At 35.8% G+C, this 19,944-nt stretch overlaps 1 protein-coding gene across 6 annotated transcripts in view; it reads left to right on the top strand.

Moving 5' to 3' along the window:
• The window catches only part of ehbp1 (EH domain binding protein 1), a 209,516-nt gene that overhangs the window by 125,899 nt on the left and 63,673 nt on the right, over positions 1-19,944 (top strand). For all 6 annotated transcript variants that reach the window (XM_056477550.1, XM_056477549.1, XM_056477555.1 and 3 more), the window contains one exon: positions 13,368-13,536. In XM_056477550.1, the coding sequence (XP_056333525.1) occupies positions 13,368-13,536 (169 nt within the window). The remainder of the gene's footprint in view (positions 1-13,367; positions 13,537-19,944) is intronic.

Genomic DNA, 19,944 nt, shown 5'->3' with positions numbered 1-19,944 from the left:
AGTCTTGCTGAAAAAGTGTTTGTTTTCTGTGTGTGTGTGTGTGTGTGTGTGTGTGGGAGAGAGAGAGAGAGAGAGCGCTGAGTGCGTCTGTGTGAGCACTTTAATTAAAGAAAGTAAGTACAAGCATTAGTGTAATATTTTCCATTAACTTGTTGATTTTCTGGGGCATTAATGCATTTTAAATGGTCATGCTCCAAGTCTTGCTTAAGACCGAAAGAGATAAAACACGAAATGTAGAAATGGAACTTATTTACTGTTTTATAAGTAGATATTTAAGGGGTAAGTCTTTGATTTCTGTTTAAAAACACATTGTTTTTTTTTACAGTTTTGGAATAAAACTGATACTCTGTATTTTTGGTTTAATAAGTAAAGTATTAATTTAGTAATTAATTAAGTCTGTTTAGAAATAAATTGAATGGTGAAAAATGTAAGTTGTGTCAACCCAGAGCATATGAAGTTTGCAAGTTATAAAACAATGCCTAACTACTTGGTTGACATTTATTCACTAGTGCACACAATTAAAAAAAATAAATAAATAGTTTTTGTTCGCGAAGAATGCATTAAAATTCTGTTATCATAATGCAGAACACTTTTTAACATTGTTAAGAAATGTTTCTTAAGCAAAGTATCAGAATGTTCAATTCAATTTATCTTTATTTCTATAGCATTTTTACAATGTAGATTGTGTCAAAGCAGCTTAATATCGAAGTTTTAGTAAAATGAAACTGTCAGTCCAGTTTTCTGAGTTGATGTTCAGTTTAGTTCAGTTCAGTGTAGTTTAATTTTCACTGCTGAAAGTCGAAACACTAAAGAGCAAATCCATCAATGTGCAGCTTTACAATTCCTAAAACACGCAACCATTTCTCCTCTGGCCAAACCTCCTGTGCGGAGCTGTAGATTATAATGAATAGTAGAATAACTTCTGAATGATCTTGTGACACTAATGTCTGCTTTATCATCACAGTAATGAATTACTTTATAAATTATATTAAAACCTTAAAAATTATTTTAAATCGATCGAACCATTATTGACTAATTTTATAATAATAATTTCCTTGAAGTATAGTTGAAGTCAAAATTATTATTTAAATTATTTTAAAAATATTTCCCAAGTGTTGCTTAATAGAGAGATGATTTATTTCAATATGTTTTTAAACATAGCAGTTTTACTAACTATACTCTATTAGCTAATTTCTTTAATTTTTGCCATTTTGTCAGTGAATCATATCTACTTATTTTGTGAGATACTAGTAAGCAACTTAAAGTGCCATTTAAAGGCTTAACTAGGCTATTGTGTTAACTAACTATGTTAGGATAACTAACTATGTTAACTATGTTAGGATAACAGTGGTCTGTTCTGTAGACTATCAAAAGATCTTTCTTAAGAGGGCTAATAATATTGACCCTAAAATTGTTTTAAAAAAATGTAAATTGCTTTTATTCCAGACTAAAGTAGTAAGACTTTCTCCAGAGCAAACAATTATTATAGGAAATCGTGTGAAACTTGAAATCACTTAAAAAATATTTGAAAAAGAAAAAAAAATTCACAGGAGGGCTGTTAAAAACTAAAAGCACAAACGTCTATCTAATGTAAATGAATATCTAATGTTTCTGAAAGCAGAAAAATCAAGTGATTTTAGCAGATTATTGCATTTTTAGTAAAGGTTACAAAGATCAACTTTCTGGAATAACAAAAAGAAAGTTCTGAGGATGTCGCTGTGTATTGTGATTTGATGTGTGCACCAGTGAATCATTAATAACACAAGTAATGTGCAACCACAAAGTATATGAAGAAAGAAAGGACATTTTCAATTTATGTTCACCCTAACACATAATCCTGTTGTTATTGTGAACTATTCATCGATAAACATTGCAAAAGTGATGTAATACTATTGAACATCCTGTCACCAACGCCCTGTTATTTTTCAACTCTCTTTACTCGTTTCTTAAATCCTGATCAAACTAATCTCACTAAACTTGGAAATGCATCACATTAAGGAAGCAATCCAACCTTCATATTGGTTGAAACAGGTGTGTGTTGTTTGTACTGAGTAAAGAACAGCTTGTGGTGAATGGCTTTTTCTGATGGGTAATTATGTTGTCATGTAAAGGACAAAGTTTTCTTCCTGCTAGCACACAAACGCCAGCTCAACCTGTTCAGCTACTACAGTTTCACCCGCATCAGGGGTTTGTCTTTCCAACTGCCCACATTCAGATCTCCCTCCAGCTCTGTAACTCTCTAGCCTCTGGCTTTATACAGTCGGATATTAAAATAATCATGTTTTGTCCTGTTTAATTTGTGCTTATGTTGAATTCATTCAAGTTCCCTAGAAGTGTTGTGTGAGTATTTGGAATGTTCTCTTGAGGTGTATATGTTACAAATGAACCATATTCACTCTCTTATTCGAGGATTCATGTTTGTTTTCATAATCTGATTCATTTCTGAACAAAACAGATACTAAGAAATTGAAATCCAAGATCGCCCCACTATTCCCTAAATTAGTCCATTAAGATAGTTCATGAGTAAATGAAAATGAGTGATTGAATTCGAGCACCGAGTGCACTGGAAGTGATGCCGTTTGTTGATAAATCCCTCCCATGGTTTATACTGCATGGTCAGACACATGGTTGTTTTTTAACATTTAACAGATTTGTCTAGAAGTAATGAAACAGATATTTTAATTTCTGTTGTGTATAAAAATGTTAATTTAACAATTAAATAATTTATTTAGAAATGTACACCGATAAGATTTCGCTGTGGATGCCGTCTTGTGGTCAGATTTGGAAATTCATTTGGCATACAAATTGACTATTATTATTATTATTATTATTATTATTATTATTATTATTATTATTATCATCATTATAGGTATTATTAGGTATTATTATCATAGGTATTCTCTATCCGTTTAGTGTACATCGATTGTACACTGATTATTAGCGTGAATAGTGGGACTGATTGAGTGCACTTCAGAATGTCCACTATGGTTTCGGACAGCACTTAAATGGCTGTTCCCTCATATAATGCAAGTGTGCCGGGTTTAGGGGTTTATTAAATTATTATTAGGGCTTTAATATGTATTAAAGGGTTTTTAAAAGCTTTTAAAAGTACTTTTTAAAAGCTTTTAAGTACTGCTGTGATATGTAATGGTAAAAGTCAATGGGCTATTTGCATGGGGACTTTCAATTTTGAAAAAGTTCTCCTGGATGCTTCTGTTAAACTGTCATGCCATTATAAACTCACCTCATTTAAAATCTGCTTTGTTCAAAATCAATGATCTTCACTGCTTGATTGACACAATATAAAGTGGGCCTCACACAGGATTAGAAGCACTGCGTTACATTATATTTTTTGTGTCATATCTTTAAAATAAATGAACAATAATTTTCAACTGGATTTTCAATGCATTTTCAGCACTCAGCTGTTAATTCTTGCAGAGCTTGCATTTAAACAGCCTTTCATTACATTTTACGCTTGAACAACCAAATGAATGCTTGGGTCTATTAAACGGACTATATTTTGATTACAGATTATATCGATGTTGTAAGTTAATGTGTAAAAGCAATTTTAGAAAATTGAAGATAGTCACAATAATCTCTCATCGGAAGTTTATTGATTGCTGAAAAAACTTCCTATTAGATGATAAAAAATAGGAGTCATGTACAAAATGGAGACAGCAATGCATATTTACTAAAACTAATCAACTTGGTTGACATTTAAAGGGCCATGAAACCATGTCTCAGCAGGGTGCTTTCACACCTCTAGTTTGAAAAAGTCAGGAAAGTGGGTGAGTCCAGCTTTGTTTAGGTGGGAGTGTAGAATGGCGAAAGAGGGAAGGGTTTGCATTAATAGGGGAGTTTAATTATGTGCACTACAGCAGATATTCACGCTGGCAACACGGATGCAGAGGAGATAGACAGTGATTTGGAGAGCAGCATTTACTGCAAATCTGAGAGCTGTGTGGTAGTGGAGGCTTTTCAGGCCATAATATTGTAGTGATATTACTGTAAACTAAGGCAAGTCTTTAAAAACTGAAAGAGTATTGCTGACGATACTAACTAACCTTGCCATCTGAATAAACATAAACAAAGAACATTGATCACACACTTACCAAATCCATAGAGACAGGACAATAAACACCAACGGAAACCGTGTCTTTTTTAAAAGAAGACGAGTGGCAAATCTATATTTCACCATTTCCAGATTCAAAAAGCTCTCGGGTAAAAAACTGTTCCTTACAAACATATTTTTGTTGAGTGTTAGCAGACCACTGTACTGACCACTGAGCTATGCTCTCATCACAGGGAAAAGGAAACAAATCCTTCATTGTGGCACATTTATAAACGCAACACTGACGACCCATGTCTTCGAGCGATTCTTCCACTACTTGTTTTAATTACGGTTGGCAACACAACGGGGCGTCTCTTTAAACACTGTAACAGGTAAAAAGAGACTTTGAAGCTATATCATGCATATTAATAGTTGCCGCTCATTCACAATAGAGCATGCTGATTGGTTCGAACCAAGTCTTTCTCATGAATTAATGAACAGATGTGCTGAAAACTCAATGATGTCACTTTGAGACAGCCAATCTCCACGCTGAAATTTACACAATGATCTCATCGTTGTCACCATGCTTAATTTATTTTCAAACCGGAAGAACGAATTTGCTCTAAACAACGCAAAAGCAACCAATTTTCACTTTTTAGTGAAATATATGTCCTTTTTAGCAACGTGGGACACATATATGACTGTCAACATCTTAAAAAATGTGTTTTGGTGTTTAGTGACCCTTTAAACAATAGTGCACATGCACAGCATACACACTGCAGGTTCTTTTAGTTTTGTTTTATCAAAATGTGTTTCTCTTCAATCATATGTTAAAATAAGCACATTTTGTCCTGTTTAGTTTGTGATTTACATTGTTATTTTAATTTGTGCTCCCTATAAGTTCCATAAAAATGCCCTCATGAGGTACATTCAATTGCAGATGTCTTTCTGAGGGACGAACCTGGCCCAATGGCTTTTATTCTTCTCTAAAAAGAAATGGGTTTCTAACCGTTTGACAGATTTTTTTTCTTTTTTTTTTTTTGTGAGCCGGGTGCTAAGGGCAGGCTGTGTAGCCCGCAAGACATCTATCTCTATCTCCCGATTTATCTGTTCACCCTCGCACCGCACCAGTATCATCTACACACATGCAGAAGCATAATTATGCCATGTACAACGGCCTTTGATAGCATGTACAGTTTTCTTCTTAATTCTTTATCAAATGCATTGATCGTGGTGTATGTGCATTGATCCAGGAAGCACATCTGCAGCCCGGCGATAAGGCCACGGTGGCATCTCTCTCTCTCTCTTTCTCTCTCTCTCTCTTGCTCGCTCTCGTTTGGCTGGAGGCTAAAGCAGGCTGCTGTAGGATTAGCTGATGCTCAACTACTTGCATTTTAAGTTGACACCTCAACACCAAGCAGAGGCCACATTACAGAGGAAAAGCTGCCCCATTCGTCCACCCAATGCTTCCCTTTCCATACACTCTCGCCCTCTCTCTCTCTTTCTCTCTCCCTCTCTTTCTCGACTACATATAATTGGATTTGTGAACGGGAGCAGCCGAATGCTTCCTTCAGAATGGCCGGGGACACAAGGTGAAGTTTTCTCATTACAGACCACGAAGCCAGGGGACAGATCATAGACGATCTGTATTTTCCATTTAAAGAGGACAGAAATGGGAGCGAAGGAAGAATAAAAGAGAGTAGGGTTTGATAGACAGTGCGGAGAGAGGGAGGTGAAGAGGACAAGGAAGTCTCTTTATTTCACAGGTCACTTTCTAAAGGACGGAGTGAGAGAGGGTTGATGAGCCCGAGACGTGGCAGTGTTTTCATTTTCTCAAATATGCGTCAAACATTACATTCATGTTTGGTTGCTTTTGTGAAAGTACTGAATATCTGGTGGGTTTTTTTGTATTTGTGGGTTGTCTGTATTGGCTTGTTAAGGGTGTCATATGGAATACTGTTTCCATGTCCAAGCCGCTACTCATATGAATTGAGAAAATATTCATTTATGACCACTTATAAGTTACATCACACATTAAAGTGAACTTTATATAAAATCATATTGTATGCAACACTCTCTGGACTTGCTGCATCTCAGACACCAATATTGGCCATTGGATATTACAGTCATTGGCATATACAGTCGAAGTCATAATTATTGGCCCCCCTTCATTTTTTTCCCAATTTCTGTTTTATGGAGAGATTTTTTTTCCAACCCATTTCTAAAATAATAGTTTTAACAACTCATTTCTAATAACTGATTTATTTTATCTTTGACATGATGATGTAATATTTTACTAGATAATTTTCACACTTCTATACAGCTTAAAGTGACATTAAAAGGCTTAACTAGGTTAATTAAGTTAACTTATCAGGTTAGGGTAATTAGATAAGTTATTGTATAATGATGTTTTTTTTTCTGTAGACAGTCAAACAAAAAATTTAAATGGCTTTTAAAAAAATTAAAAAACTTAAAAAAAACTTAAACTGCTTTTATTCTAGCCAAAATAAAACAAATAAGACTTTCTCCAGAAGAAAAAATATTATCAGACATACTGTGAAATTTCCTTGCTCTGTTAAACATCATTTTGACAGAAATTAAAAACAGAATAAAAAAAAAAAAAAAAAACTTTAAAGGGGACTAATAATTCTGACTTAACAGTATGTATAGATATATATATATATATATATATATATATATATATATATATATATATATATATATATATATATATATATATATATATATATATATATATATATTGCAGGCGTAATTTTCGAAAGTATCACATCGCTTTGTAAACATTTATTATTACCATTTGTTGAGTCTTCCCATACAGTTTGATAGAGTGGTGGACCTGGAAGTTGCTTCGCGTGACATCACACCTGACAAACGAATGAGTTCTTAATTAAAAGGGGTTGGGAATGAAGAACTGGTTGCTACTTACAGCTGGTTTTGCTGTCATGGCTATAAGTTTTCTTTTTTTTCTCTTTTTTTAAGTAATTAATTACTGTTCAAAAGTCTGTATATGCACAATTTATAAAATTTGTTTATGAATGTGCAGTACATATACACCATAAAAGCAACATGCTCATTCTGACAATAAAGTTAAATCATACCCGTTATATTATTAAAATACTAATTCAAGAAAAAACTGAGTAAACCAATATGCAAAAATATATATATTTCATATGATAACATTATATATTTTTAAAATCAGCAAAATAAATAGTATTGATATGGTATCCATAATTTACAATAAAATAAAAAAAATCATCAATCAAACAATAAAAAGTGTGTAAATGTTGTTGTTTTTATTATAACATTAATTTAACAGTCATTTATATATTTGTGAATATTACAAAATATGTATTCATATGATACCAATAATTTACTATAGTAAAAAAAAATTTTACCATCAAAAGAACTGTTACTCCTGTGCTGTTATCTGAAATCTGGAAAGATCTCTTTATTTGTCCAACAGGTTGCTGAGAAGTTAATAGAATCATTCTTGGAATCAGAATAACAACAGATAAAGTAATATCTGTGTACACACGTGTTGATGTGTGCGGCATTTGGTGGGATAAAGATCCAAATACTCTGTTCTTCTTCTGCACTGCTTGTGTGTGTGCGTGTGCGTGGTCCTCCCCTTCTCTCCACACTCAGTGTGTCATGACAAATATATCTGTTTGTGCTTCACTGGCTGGCACCGTCTCTGGCTGGCTGGCACGGCTGTGTTAGCGCCAGGGCCCTGAGCCTGTGTGTGTGCCCAGCCGAGCGACTCCTTCCATGGCTCGCTGCAGCCCCCACCCAGCCTCCAGCCCCCTCCAAAAGAGCAGCCAGGCTGGGGCAGCCACCCGGACCCCATCCCCACTGTGAGTGCTTCTGTCTGAGCCTCGGCTACACCGCCCACCACCTCTATCCCTGGATCTTCAGCCCAGAATCAAGCCGACAGCCCTCCATTATCTGCCTTTGCACCCCTCTCCCCGTTGTTTTTACTTCCCAAAAATGGAGCAAAGTCTTCCTACACACCATGCTTTCTTCTCCACCTTTAACTATCACTTTGTCATCGCTTCTTCCTCCCCTGATGTTCTTCTTTTCATTTGCTTGACTCATTCTTGTGGATCCCCTCATTATCCTTGGAGATCTGCAGCTGGGAGGTTGGATGGGCCACTGATCTCTCTCCCCTCTTTTCCTTTTTCGTCCTCTTTCTCTTCCCCTCAGTCCCAGCAAAGCCCAGTTGGAGAGTCCAGACTGAACGGTCAAGCTTCAGTGTAACTGAAGAAGAGCCACTTGAAGTCCATTTGAAGAGACAGTCATTAAAGAAATCTCTTCATAAGAGGAGAGAGCGTTTCACACCTCATTGCTGCTGTAGAAATGGATCGTTCCACAGTGGTTGTTCTGCACCGTGTGTGGGGCTCATTCATTTAGTGGAGTCCATTTGTATCTCCTAGTGATTGTTTTGCTTCATGTATTTTGACCTCACAGCTTCGTAATGTTCCCTTTCAGTTTCCCAAGCTTTCAATTAGTTCTTTTCATGGGCATGACGAAATAATATTGCTAATAATAAAAATATTGACAATATTAATTCAAATCACAAATAAAAAAGACCTAAAAAGTGATTGTTAGTAGTTTTAGTTTTTTTTATTTTAATTATTAAATTTTAAAATTCTGTCACAGTATTTCATTTGTAACAATGAAATTGTTTATTTTCATAATGATTATTTTATGGTAATGTATTCCATACTTGATTAAAACATTTCAAATGGTAAGATTTTTTCCAAATATGGCATAAATACAGCTAACAATGTGATATTTATATTATTTTAAAGTAACTTCTGAAATATTTTCAAGCGTTTTAAAAACTTTTCTATCATTATTTATAAAAAGTTTTGGGTCAGTAAGATCTTTTATAAGAAAATCATGCTTTTATGTATTAAGCATTTATATTTATAAAAAATTACAGTAAAAACTTAAAAGTTTTGGGTAACACTTAATAACTACACACTATAAATCATCTATTAAACATCAGCAAATAGTGAATTCATTATTTGTTATATTTGTTAAGCAGTAACTCTACATTAATAGACTTTAGTAAGAAGTTTATAACTGCAGATGCAAATGCTGGTGTTTAATAATTGTTCTTTTATACTTTGTTACTGATGAATTTTTCATGACTATATTAAGAATTTCATTATTTACAAATCATTTGTATTTCCGAGTAGTTGTTGTTTTTTAAGATCATTCAAAATGAGTTTGTAAAAGATTAATAAACTATTCAAATCAACATTTTTATATTATTATTCAGGCATATATTAATAGCTAATTTGTGTTTTAATAAATGCTTTATTAACTCAACTTCATCGAGTTTTGTGACCTAATCTAAAGGGAGGACTATGTATGCTTCATAAATCCCTAATAAATGACAATTAAAGGTTCCATATCAAATGAACAATGCGTCTTTGCAATCTTATTTAAAAAGTAAAAGTACTGTAAAGTTTAAACATTGCCAAAAAACAGGAGTGTTAAAATATAACATAAAACAACAACAATATTAACAATATATTATGCTCAACATTTCAAAGTTATTTAGCTGTGTTTAAACTTGAATACTTTATTAATCATTTACTTACTCATTCTAAGTAATCTTTAAAAACCAGCAACTTCTCTCAAATAACTGGTTTAAGTAATGATACTTAATTTAGTAATGAAAAATAATGAATAAAGTATGAAAGAACAAGTATTGAGCCTATTTTAAATGTGCTTTTAAGTCAAGAATAGAGAATTTGTAGCTGCATTTATAAACTGCTTACTAACGTTTATTAATGTAGAGTTAATGCTTAACAGATAATGAATTCACTATTTGCTAATGCTTAATGAAGGATTCATAGTGTGTAGTTATTATAAAGTGTTACCAAGTTTTCTATTTTGTATAAAAGGTGTTTGGATAATGCTGTTGGGCTTTCTATTCAATAGAGAATGCTGTTTTTTTATAATACTAATGTTTCAAATATCTTTGTATATTAATATACATTTATCTTATATATTAATTGGAATGACTTCTGAAGAGTCATGAAATTTGTATTTTCATCATTGTAATAATTTGCATTTTAATATATAAATGTTTAAAACAAAAAGTTACGTTTCAAAATATTATCATATGTACTGTATTTATTTTGGATTAAAGCAGTACAGTCTTAATAGTAAGAGATTAAAAAAATGTACAAAATCTTACTTTTGAATAGAAGTGTACGTCAAAAATTATAACTTATTTTAATAAACCTTATAAAAGTATTTTATATTATTATTTTTGTCATTGCATGAAATAATGTTATTGTCTAGAATCCTACTGTATAGACCTGAAGTGTCTCCAAAAAATCTGTCTTAATCAGTTCAAGTCCAATGCAAAAAAAGCACAAGCCTGGAAACAGCAATATAACATTTAAGAAGTCATTTTTTTCACACTAATGTCAGCATCCATTTAATGTGAATCAGCATTTATTAGCTTCATACAGTGCCTGTCTGCCCCTTTACAGATTTGACCAATTCAAGCCCCTTATAAATGTTTCAGCACAGGTGGCGTGGATGGAATCATCTCCCATTTCCTCTGTCTGCTGCTGTTCTTCATCTCTTGTTAATTTTCCTTGACTACAGTATTACAGAACATTTCCAGAGTTGCCTAAAAGCAGTTTTCACTGGGCCTGCTGCTAATCCTGTCCTCAAGGCGCAAACACACAAGGAATCTCATTTTGGGTGCTAATGGCTAGACCAGCCCTGAATCACTGTATGTAAAACAGTGTGTCGAAGGTTGTGTGTGATGATACCTCCGAGGTTGAAATGATCATGTGCCATTTCAGACTTCAGCTGCAGAAAGAATGACAATTATATTAAGTTGTATTGTATGATGAGCACAAGTAAAAAGCCTTACAGCTTAAGCATTATTATGAAGGTTCATTTTTATTTATTTATTTATTTAAATTCTACAAAACACATGGTTCTGTTTGTCTATATTGATTGCTCAAATTATTCACATCCATATTATTGGCTTTTTCAAGTCCATCCATCAATTACAACTGATGTATTCATTTTGTAAGAGCATATTTGCCCAATTTAGCTTTGGCACAAGCACTCCTGCGTTTTCAGATGTAACCTGGCCTTAGCTTTGTCTTGCATGTTCAAATTGCCCTGAGACCCCTAGGGCCCCTGGGCTGGACCCCTGAAAAGCGCTCCTGGGATTCCCTCATCTGCATCTCTCTGCTTTATTGTCTTTCTGAACAATGGCTGCAGACAAACAGTGTCCACAGAAACAGGTGAAATGGGGTTAATTAGCTTAACGCTTTTGTAACCAGTTGGGTAAATTCACTCTGCTCTTTTGCTCCAGAAACCTGTTAGCACCTTGAAAAATATGTGCGTGTGTGTGCTGTCTGGATAAGCAAACCTGGCTAAATGTAAATGAATGGTAGTGGTTCTGTAAATGTTACACAACCATTTTAGACTCTAATAACATTTCAGCTATGTGTAGTGTATTGTAAAATGTTCAGTTGATCAAATCCTATATACCATTAAAGCATACATGACATTGTCATTATTTGCAGGTCTAAATCACATAGACAAAGATGCCTCATTAATGGCTGTTTCTGTAGGCTGCTGTTTCTTTAAGCCATCCACTATATTTTCAACCAGAGGCTATATAAAACGTATTCTTTATTATTGTCTCCTTTACCTGTTTATTGTGTCAGTCGAATGTGACATTTAATATGGATTATGTAGCAGCAGTTACAAAGGTTTTGGAACCAAGTTGTGACTTAATATGTGGAATTATTCATGGTATTGTGGCACTGTATAGTAGTTGGCAGCAGTGTTGGGTAAAATTACTTTTACAAGTAATATATATCGGGATTCATAAAATGAGAATTGTGGCCTGAAACTGAAAATCCTGAATGCACTTGACTGAAATGCATGGTAATATTTATTTATTATATAGTTTTTATATAATGTTTCAATTTGACTCAATAACTTGTATTTTACTGTTTTAAAAAAACACAAGCCAATAACTTTTTATTAACAGTGATTGAGTCAAGAGACATCATTTTAGCAGCGCTACCATGAGAGCACTTTGTTGTTTTTCAAAAGATATTATTCTAAAATGGACTGCTTTTTCAGTGGTGATTTGCATTGATTTACATTATGCTTTCTGAAAACATAGCAGAACAGATCTTGCCCATGATGTAGATTCCTATTCTTTATTGCAACCAGCGGTAATGAAATGCCGTGTCAGCTGCTCTTTCATTTAATTAACACGGCAACAAACCAGCCTTTGCATGGAGCAATGAAATGAATGTGTTTCATCGCGCAGTGCTTTCTGCATCTGGTGTGAAAGCCACTTCACACCACACAGTGAGTAAGGCTGGACGAAGAGTAAAACCAGTGCAGTGCAGAATAATCTTTATTTTATTTTTTTGGCTAAAAATTTTGGCTGTTTTTGTCTCTCGACCAAAGATCTTAATCATATTTTAATCTTTAAAAAATCCCAAAGTAACAAATACTTTCACATTAGTTTACTTTATCACTAACGATGTTGCAAATTTAGTTATTAAAAAAGAAAAAAGGACTCAAGGAAGTAGCATAGCTATATACAGGTAACACTCACTGGATGGGGAAGGTAATGAAAGTTAGGTCAATAATAATAGCCAGCAGCTATAGATTTGAGAAAGCAGCATTACTATTTTGATACATAGAGATGCTCTTGAGGGTGAACTTGACCTTTCTCGTCAATGTTGACACATCTATTTTGACTTGACTGTAATGGTAAATGGTATTTTATTTGTGGTAAATATACTGTGCAGTAAATTAATGCATTCATTAAAATAGTTTAAAGTCTGTATAGAATGCGTCGAGTTATTTATTAGGAAGATTTTGCATGTCAGGCCCCAGCAAGATTTTATAACATCTTTCTACTAACAGATGGAAGCCATGAAGTACTGTAGCTGATGTGTGCATTTGTGTCTACTTCTCTTTGTGATTCACACCTACCACTCATAAACATGTAGTCATGGGAAAAAATGACACTCCAGCAAGTATCTCAGGTTTATTATGTCTGGACCTATACAGAATCAATGACAAATAAACCATGCAGTGAATCTGTCGCTGTCTCTCCCTTCTCTGTGCCAGAGACCCTCCATCTAGGCTAGTAAAAAAGCTGCTATCAGTCTGATCTGATGGGAGAGAGAGGAGTGAAAATGGCATTTCTGTCAATTACTTGAGATGGCACCCGTTCAATAACCCCCCTTTCCCTCTGCTTGTGTGTGTGTGTCAGGAGCGTGATGAAGAACGGCGCAGGCAGCTGCGAGAGAGAGCCAGGCAGCTGATAGCGGAGGCTCGATCTGGAGTAAAGATGGCTGAACTGCCTCTCTATACTGACTCCACCTCTATTGCCTGTAGTGCAGCTGGGAACAACTTAAAAGGAAGGTCAAAGACAGCTGGAGGTGAGTGCAGGGGGGCTTTTATAGGCCGAACACGCACGTACGCTCACAATGCATAAACACACGCACATATGCATGCACACTTTCTCATAAGCATGCAAACATACACACAAATCTGCATGCATTGATTCTGAAATACCACACTCATAAGCTCTGCTCTAAGACTAGTGAGCTGTCTACCTAAACATGACACCCTGATGATGTACATGCCTTGTTTAGGCTGAACTTGAAGTCAGCTTCACGTCCTTCATGAAAATATAACCCCATAATGAATTACATCATGCTCAAATAGGGAAAACATCCAAGATGGCCAACAAAGAAAATGAAATGGTAATGAACATATTTTTTCCTGGTTGGTTCTGTTCCCTCAGCTGAACCGATACAGTGAAAATATGGACTGAACACGGAGACTGGACAGCCTAATTTAACCCAATGTGTGAAGTTGTGAGTGTGGAGCTGGTGCAAATACAAGCATCAGATGTGTGTCTTGTATAAAAATATATTTATTCCATTTTTATTTTTTTCCTTTTAATTATCAATCATTTCATGCGCTTTGGTCCGCTCTCTGTATTACGCTGCCTGACTGCCTGTCTGGGTTTCAACCATGGTTTCAAAAAGGTCTGGTACTGTTGTAATTAGGGTGGATACTTTCACTTTTCACTACTACAGCCCCTCACCTCTTTTCGTGTTCAAACCATAGACTGTAAAAGATATGGACATAGTATTCGTGACATCAACCATAGGTTTCAGAAGAGCGCAAATGAAGCTACAAGTGGCCGTGGCCAACCGGCACCATTTTGTCATCGCTCAGAGCTATAGATTCCTGCTAGCATTTTGCTTAGCCAGGCTTTTCTTTGGGTGAAATGCTTAATACTTCATTACCTGTGACTTGTTAGGGTTCTGACCACATGTGCTTGGTTGTACACTATATCAGTAAAGTGTTTAGTCTTTTAAAAACACTTTTGTAATACATTGAGCCACTAAGCATTGTTCTTATGACGGTTTTCTACAGGAGGAAAACGCAAATTGCTTCCAAATACTTCAAATATAGTCTGTGTTAGTAAATGCAAGGCTATTTATGAAGTCAAGGCATAACACTGTATTACAACGTTTCAGATGACAGTTCCATAGCCTACAGCTAATCAATCTGTCAGATTCTGAGTGCATTACAGTTCTAAAGAAAATTATAAATGATAAATCATCTTAAATGAAACAAATACATGTATAGATATAGTATAAGTATATAATTTCACTCACCTGGGAAATGGAGGCCACGTGAATGGTTTGTAAGCACAATTAAGAACGTACCACAAAAAAAGCAAAGTCACATAAAACAAAACAAAAGTACAATGCATAAGCTGAGGTGTACCAGAATCAGCTGAGGTGACATGACTGCGACCAGCGAGACCTAGCTGTCACTCAAGTGGCCACGCCCTTAATTATGCAGATATAATATAACTTAATATAAACAAAACAGATAAGTTATAAAAAAATCCCCCTCCTCACAGTTGTCATGAAGGGTAATATTATCTATATGAACCAAAATCGTTCTTTGTACCGGACTGTAAACACCTTTTTTATTTTAATATAAATTTAATATATAATATGCTCTATTTTGGAGCCAGGACTAGCGGAATTTCAATCAACTGCAGTTTCAGTTACTTCAGTATTTGCTTGAAAGGGAGAGTGGGAGGTTGCTGCTTGGTTCAAACCAAACTTAGATCGGCACGGTTTTTTGCAAGGCATTTTCTGGCGTCCTTCATATATGTTGAGAGATCGAGTTGATCAACTTGATGAGAATATGTCTTGACATAATCCACAAAGGTTTCACTTAGTAAAGCGTAAAGTCATATATCATTTTAATCATTGCATTAGTCTGAATGTGAATCCCCTCATCAGGCAGTGCTGCACTAGCATGAGAGAGTGGACCAAAGCGCTTCAAATTAACAGTATTAAAATAAAAAGAATCGAAAAACGAATAAAATTTTTGTATGTATTATACACGCATCTGATGCTTGTATTTGCACCAGCTCCAAACCCACAACTTCATGCATTGATTTAAATTAGGCTTTCCAGTCTCTTTGTTCAGTCCATTACTATCACTGTATGTGTTCAGCTGAGGGAACGGCATAGATATATACACTGGAAATCGCATACGGACCCTGAGCTTGGATCAATATATGTGTTTATTTATATATATATCTGGCTCTGGATAGCCAGTCCTCCACTGCACCTTGGTCCCACATTCATTTCAAAGGAGCGCTACCCTGTACTAAAATGGTGGATCTATTGACACGTTCCTTCCAATAGACAACAATATCGTAGGCAACATCTAATGTAAATATCTACTGTATGAGGGAACAGAACCAACCCTGTGATGTCAGACACAGCGACATTCCAAGATGGCTGCGCCCTAGGTCTAAAAACTATAGTAAAACATGCTGTTTTATTCAAAGTGGTTTCATTAATCGAATTTGTTTAATGTATTCTCATTAAAGTGGAAGCCAATGTACAAAATAATGTAAACTTGTAAATGTAAAGTGCTTCACTTCCACTTTAAGTTAGGTCCAAAACAACACTGTATTATTATATGGATTAAATATATACTGAGGTGTTCAGCAAAATATCTGTTTATTTCAATTGTGTTCCAGTGGAGGAATAGACATGAAGTCTGGCTTTTAGTTTATAATAACACTGGACAGAATTTGCATTCTTTTTCCCAATTAACCCTTTAATATTGCATTGCATTAGCAAACCTTGAAGATGGGAATTCAAATCTTTCGTGTAATGTTTATTCTGTCGTATTCTCACACACTTTCTGTCACTGTTTGTTATATTTGATTCCCACAGGCTCCTCATGAATGTTGTGAAAATGTTCCTAACAGAACCTCAAGGCTGAGTGCGCAGTGTTTGGCCTGTGAGATTTTTAATTTGTTCATGAAGCTTCAGTATGTGTGTGTGTTTCTATATGTGTGTGTGTCCATTAAGAGCCGGTTATGTCCATTAGTGGCTTAAAAAACGATTTTGTTCCTTACTCCATAATGGCAACCAACACATCTGCTTTCAAGGCTCAAAGGAGCATTACATTATGAAACACACCAACAGACCCACGTCGCCTGAACTCTAATTTGAGGTGTTCACAGAGGGCTTCACTTCCATTTGTTCAGGCAGTCGCTTCCCACATAATCCTTTGGAAATACATCAGGAGAACTCTGGCGGTGCCCTATGCCCCAAGACGCACACATACACACCAGCCCGCATGCCCCAATTCATCATGGCCATCATTATAACACACACACACCCATGCCGGGTAATCAGAGGCTCATTGTCCACAGAGCTCTCCTATAGACCACGTCTTCTTCAGCTTGGCTTTCCCGCCGCGTCCTGCGTTATCATCAGCCACCATTTCTTCTTTTATTTCACATTACAGGACAATGGGATGGCACGTTAGTGTAGCGCTAACCGCTGGGTGGACCATGCAGAAACAGTGGGGCATTAGCATTGCGGGCAGCTGCGGCGTGTTATTAAACGTGTTTACGCCAAGGGGTGTTAGCGTTGTGGCTAGCCGCTGCGTATAATTAAAAGCATGCGCGCACATCGAGCGAGAGGGGTGTTAGCAGCGCGTCGAGGTTTTGTTTAATACGCGAGGTGTTAACATAGCAGGCTGGCCGCTGTGCCTAATTCTGTGGCGGCCGGTGTCCGTGTGTACCATTTCACAGCTCAAGGGGAGACACAATATTCCTCTCCTTTTATCTCTTTCATCTCGCTCTCTTTGACGCCCTCCATTTTCTCTTCATCCTCTCCCTGTCTGTCTAATAGTGTTCCCTCCTCTGCAATCACGCATTTACTGCAGCTCGGATATGCCACAGAACACCTTTCCGTGGCCTGCAGAGATGGACAAACCCGTGTATGGACAGAACAGAGCTGAGCTGAGTAAAAAACGGGTCAGAGGGAGGGAGAGCAAGAAAGGCTATGGAAGGAAAAAAAGGTTTATTTAGCCTTTCGGGCTGTTGAACTCTGCTAATTGTGGAACTCATTAAAAATCAGGTTGGAGGGAAATGCTATAGGCTTGATGCACAAGGCCTATCGTGCAGAACGCATAATCCTACCAACACACACACACACACACACACACACACACACACACACACACACACACACACAAACACTCAGCTGTAATTCTGAGAGCTCGAGCTGAGTAGAGCAAAACATTCGCCAGCAAAACTTTCATCGGCTCCAGCAGCATGCGTTCCGTTAATTAGCTTAGCACTGCCCTGTGTGTGTCACCGTATTATGGAAAGTAAATTAAAAAAACACAAGCAAAAGGGGAAAGGAACACATTGTCGTGTTTCCTCTTTTTCTCTGATTGTTAGAGCACTCCTCCGGGGGTTTCACTTAGTGCTGCATGATTATTTCAAAATAAAACCAAAATCATGATTTGGCTTGATGGGACTGTTACATCAGAAAAGTTGTAATTTAATTAAAGGGTTAGTTCCCCCAAAAGGGAAAATTATGCATTAGTTACTCACTCTCATCTCCTGAGACCTTATTTCATTTTCAGAACTCAAATGAAGCTATTTTAGATGAAATTTCAGAGCTTTCTGACTCTCCAAAGATGGATAAGGTCCTGAGATGTTCAAAGAAACCTCCAGAAATGTCACAGATAACATTGTCAAAACATTCCATGTGACATCAGTGGTTCAACTGTAATCATACAAAGCTCAAAGAACACTTTTGTGTGCCAAAAAAGCTGTAAAACTACTTTGTTTGCCTTTGTCTTCTCTTGTCCGCAAAGTCAGGGTCCGCATTTATTGCTGTAGTAAAAGCGCACCCTAATTTGACATGAAAGGAAAGTTGTTTTTGGAACACAAAAGTGTTCATAGAGGTTTGTACGAGGTATATATGGAGCACTAAATGGGGTGTCAGAAAGCTCTTGTATTTCAGCGGAAATTTCTTAATTTATGTTCCAAACATGAACAAAGCTCTCAGGAGTTTGGAACGACAAGATGGTGAGTAATTAATGACAGATTAAAAAAATTGGTGGTAAACTAACCCTTTAATATAAAACTTTGCTCTGTGTGATTTAGAGTAAAGTGCTGCACTGTGTTCATTTACACACACGCAGCTCATGAGCTAATGTTTTCAGTAGCTCAGAGCCACTCCTTTTGCAGCAAATACTGCTCTATTTGAAACTCATCTCACCATTTTTAACTTGCATTTGGGGACAAAACATGCTTTCAAAACACTCTTAAAACTTGTAAGGACAATAACTTAAAGAGCACCTATTTTACCCCTTTTTTCAAGATTTAAGATAAGTATTTTGTGTTTCCAGTAAAGTGTGTCTGTAAAGTTTCAGGTCAAAACACCCATCAGATTATTTATTATATCTTATAGAATATTGGAATCTTCTGCTTTGAACACAAAATAGCTGTTTTTGTTGCCTGTGCCTTTAATGCTAGTTCTCCCCGCCCACTGTTCCCACATGCCTGTAATGCACAGCACATGCACAGTAACAGACATGAAGCAGATCTCATGTAACGTTTGTGAGAAATACTACAGTAAGAACTTTCCCAATGATTATTTGATGTATTTGTCATGGAGTTGCAACAATGAGTCACACACAATGTTGTTACAAAGTTCACACACGCACACAATTCATTATTATTACAAACATGCACTGTTTTGAAAAACGTTTTAAACTTGTAAAACTCATTCTTGATCACATTTGATGAGGATTGATGATCACAGCGAGCTGAACAGGGCTGTTTCTCAATACCAAGTACGCAAAGTTTGGACGTGTGTCCTTGGAAGTTCAGACTTGCCAAGTTCACACTTGGAAGAACGAACTCCCGAGGACACGAGGACACAAGTCGGCTCTTCTTCAAATGGAACGTCAGTGTACTTTATAACATCACTTACCTCACTGTGGATTCATCGGTTTCACTGTACATTAACAATAAAATGATTTAAATATATAAAGCACGGCCCTTTAATTAATATTATATTAATGTTATGAATTATTAGTGTTGATTTATGAAAATTTAAACGTAAATAACAAATGTGTGAGTGAATTGGATTATACACAGACTCGTGTATTTTATTATCAGATTTAATAAACTACAATGGACATTATACAAGTATAAAGTACAAGACGTGAATAATAGGAAATAAAGATAACGTTAGTCAATTTGGTAAGGAAAGACAAACAGCGAACAACACAGTAACATATTTAAAGACAATTATAAAACATAACAAAATAACACTGCCAAAATAATACACCTGAGAACAAATCATATATTTAAAAGACCAAAAACTGTGCGTTAGATATGCATAAGATGTATTAAATATCATGTTTTAACTACAATGGAGAGATGAGATCCAGCGGTACATCCATGACCGATTGGCCGATGT

This window comes from Danio aesculapii, chromosome 17, assembly GCF_903798145.1.
Source record: "Danio aesculapii chromosome 17, fDanAes4.1, whole genome shotgun sequence".
Classification (NCBI taxonomy): domain Eukaryota; kingdom Metazoa; phylum Chordata; class Actinopteri; order Cypriniformes; family Danionidae; genus Danio; species Danio aesculapii.
Note: the sequence above shows the minus strand (reverse complement) of the source record. Positions and strands in the feature narration are given on the sequence as shown.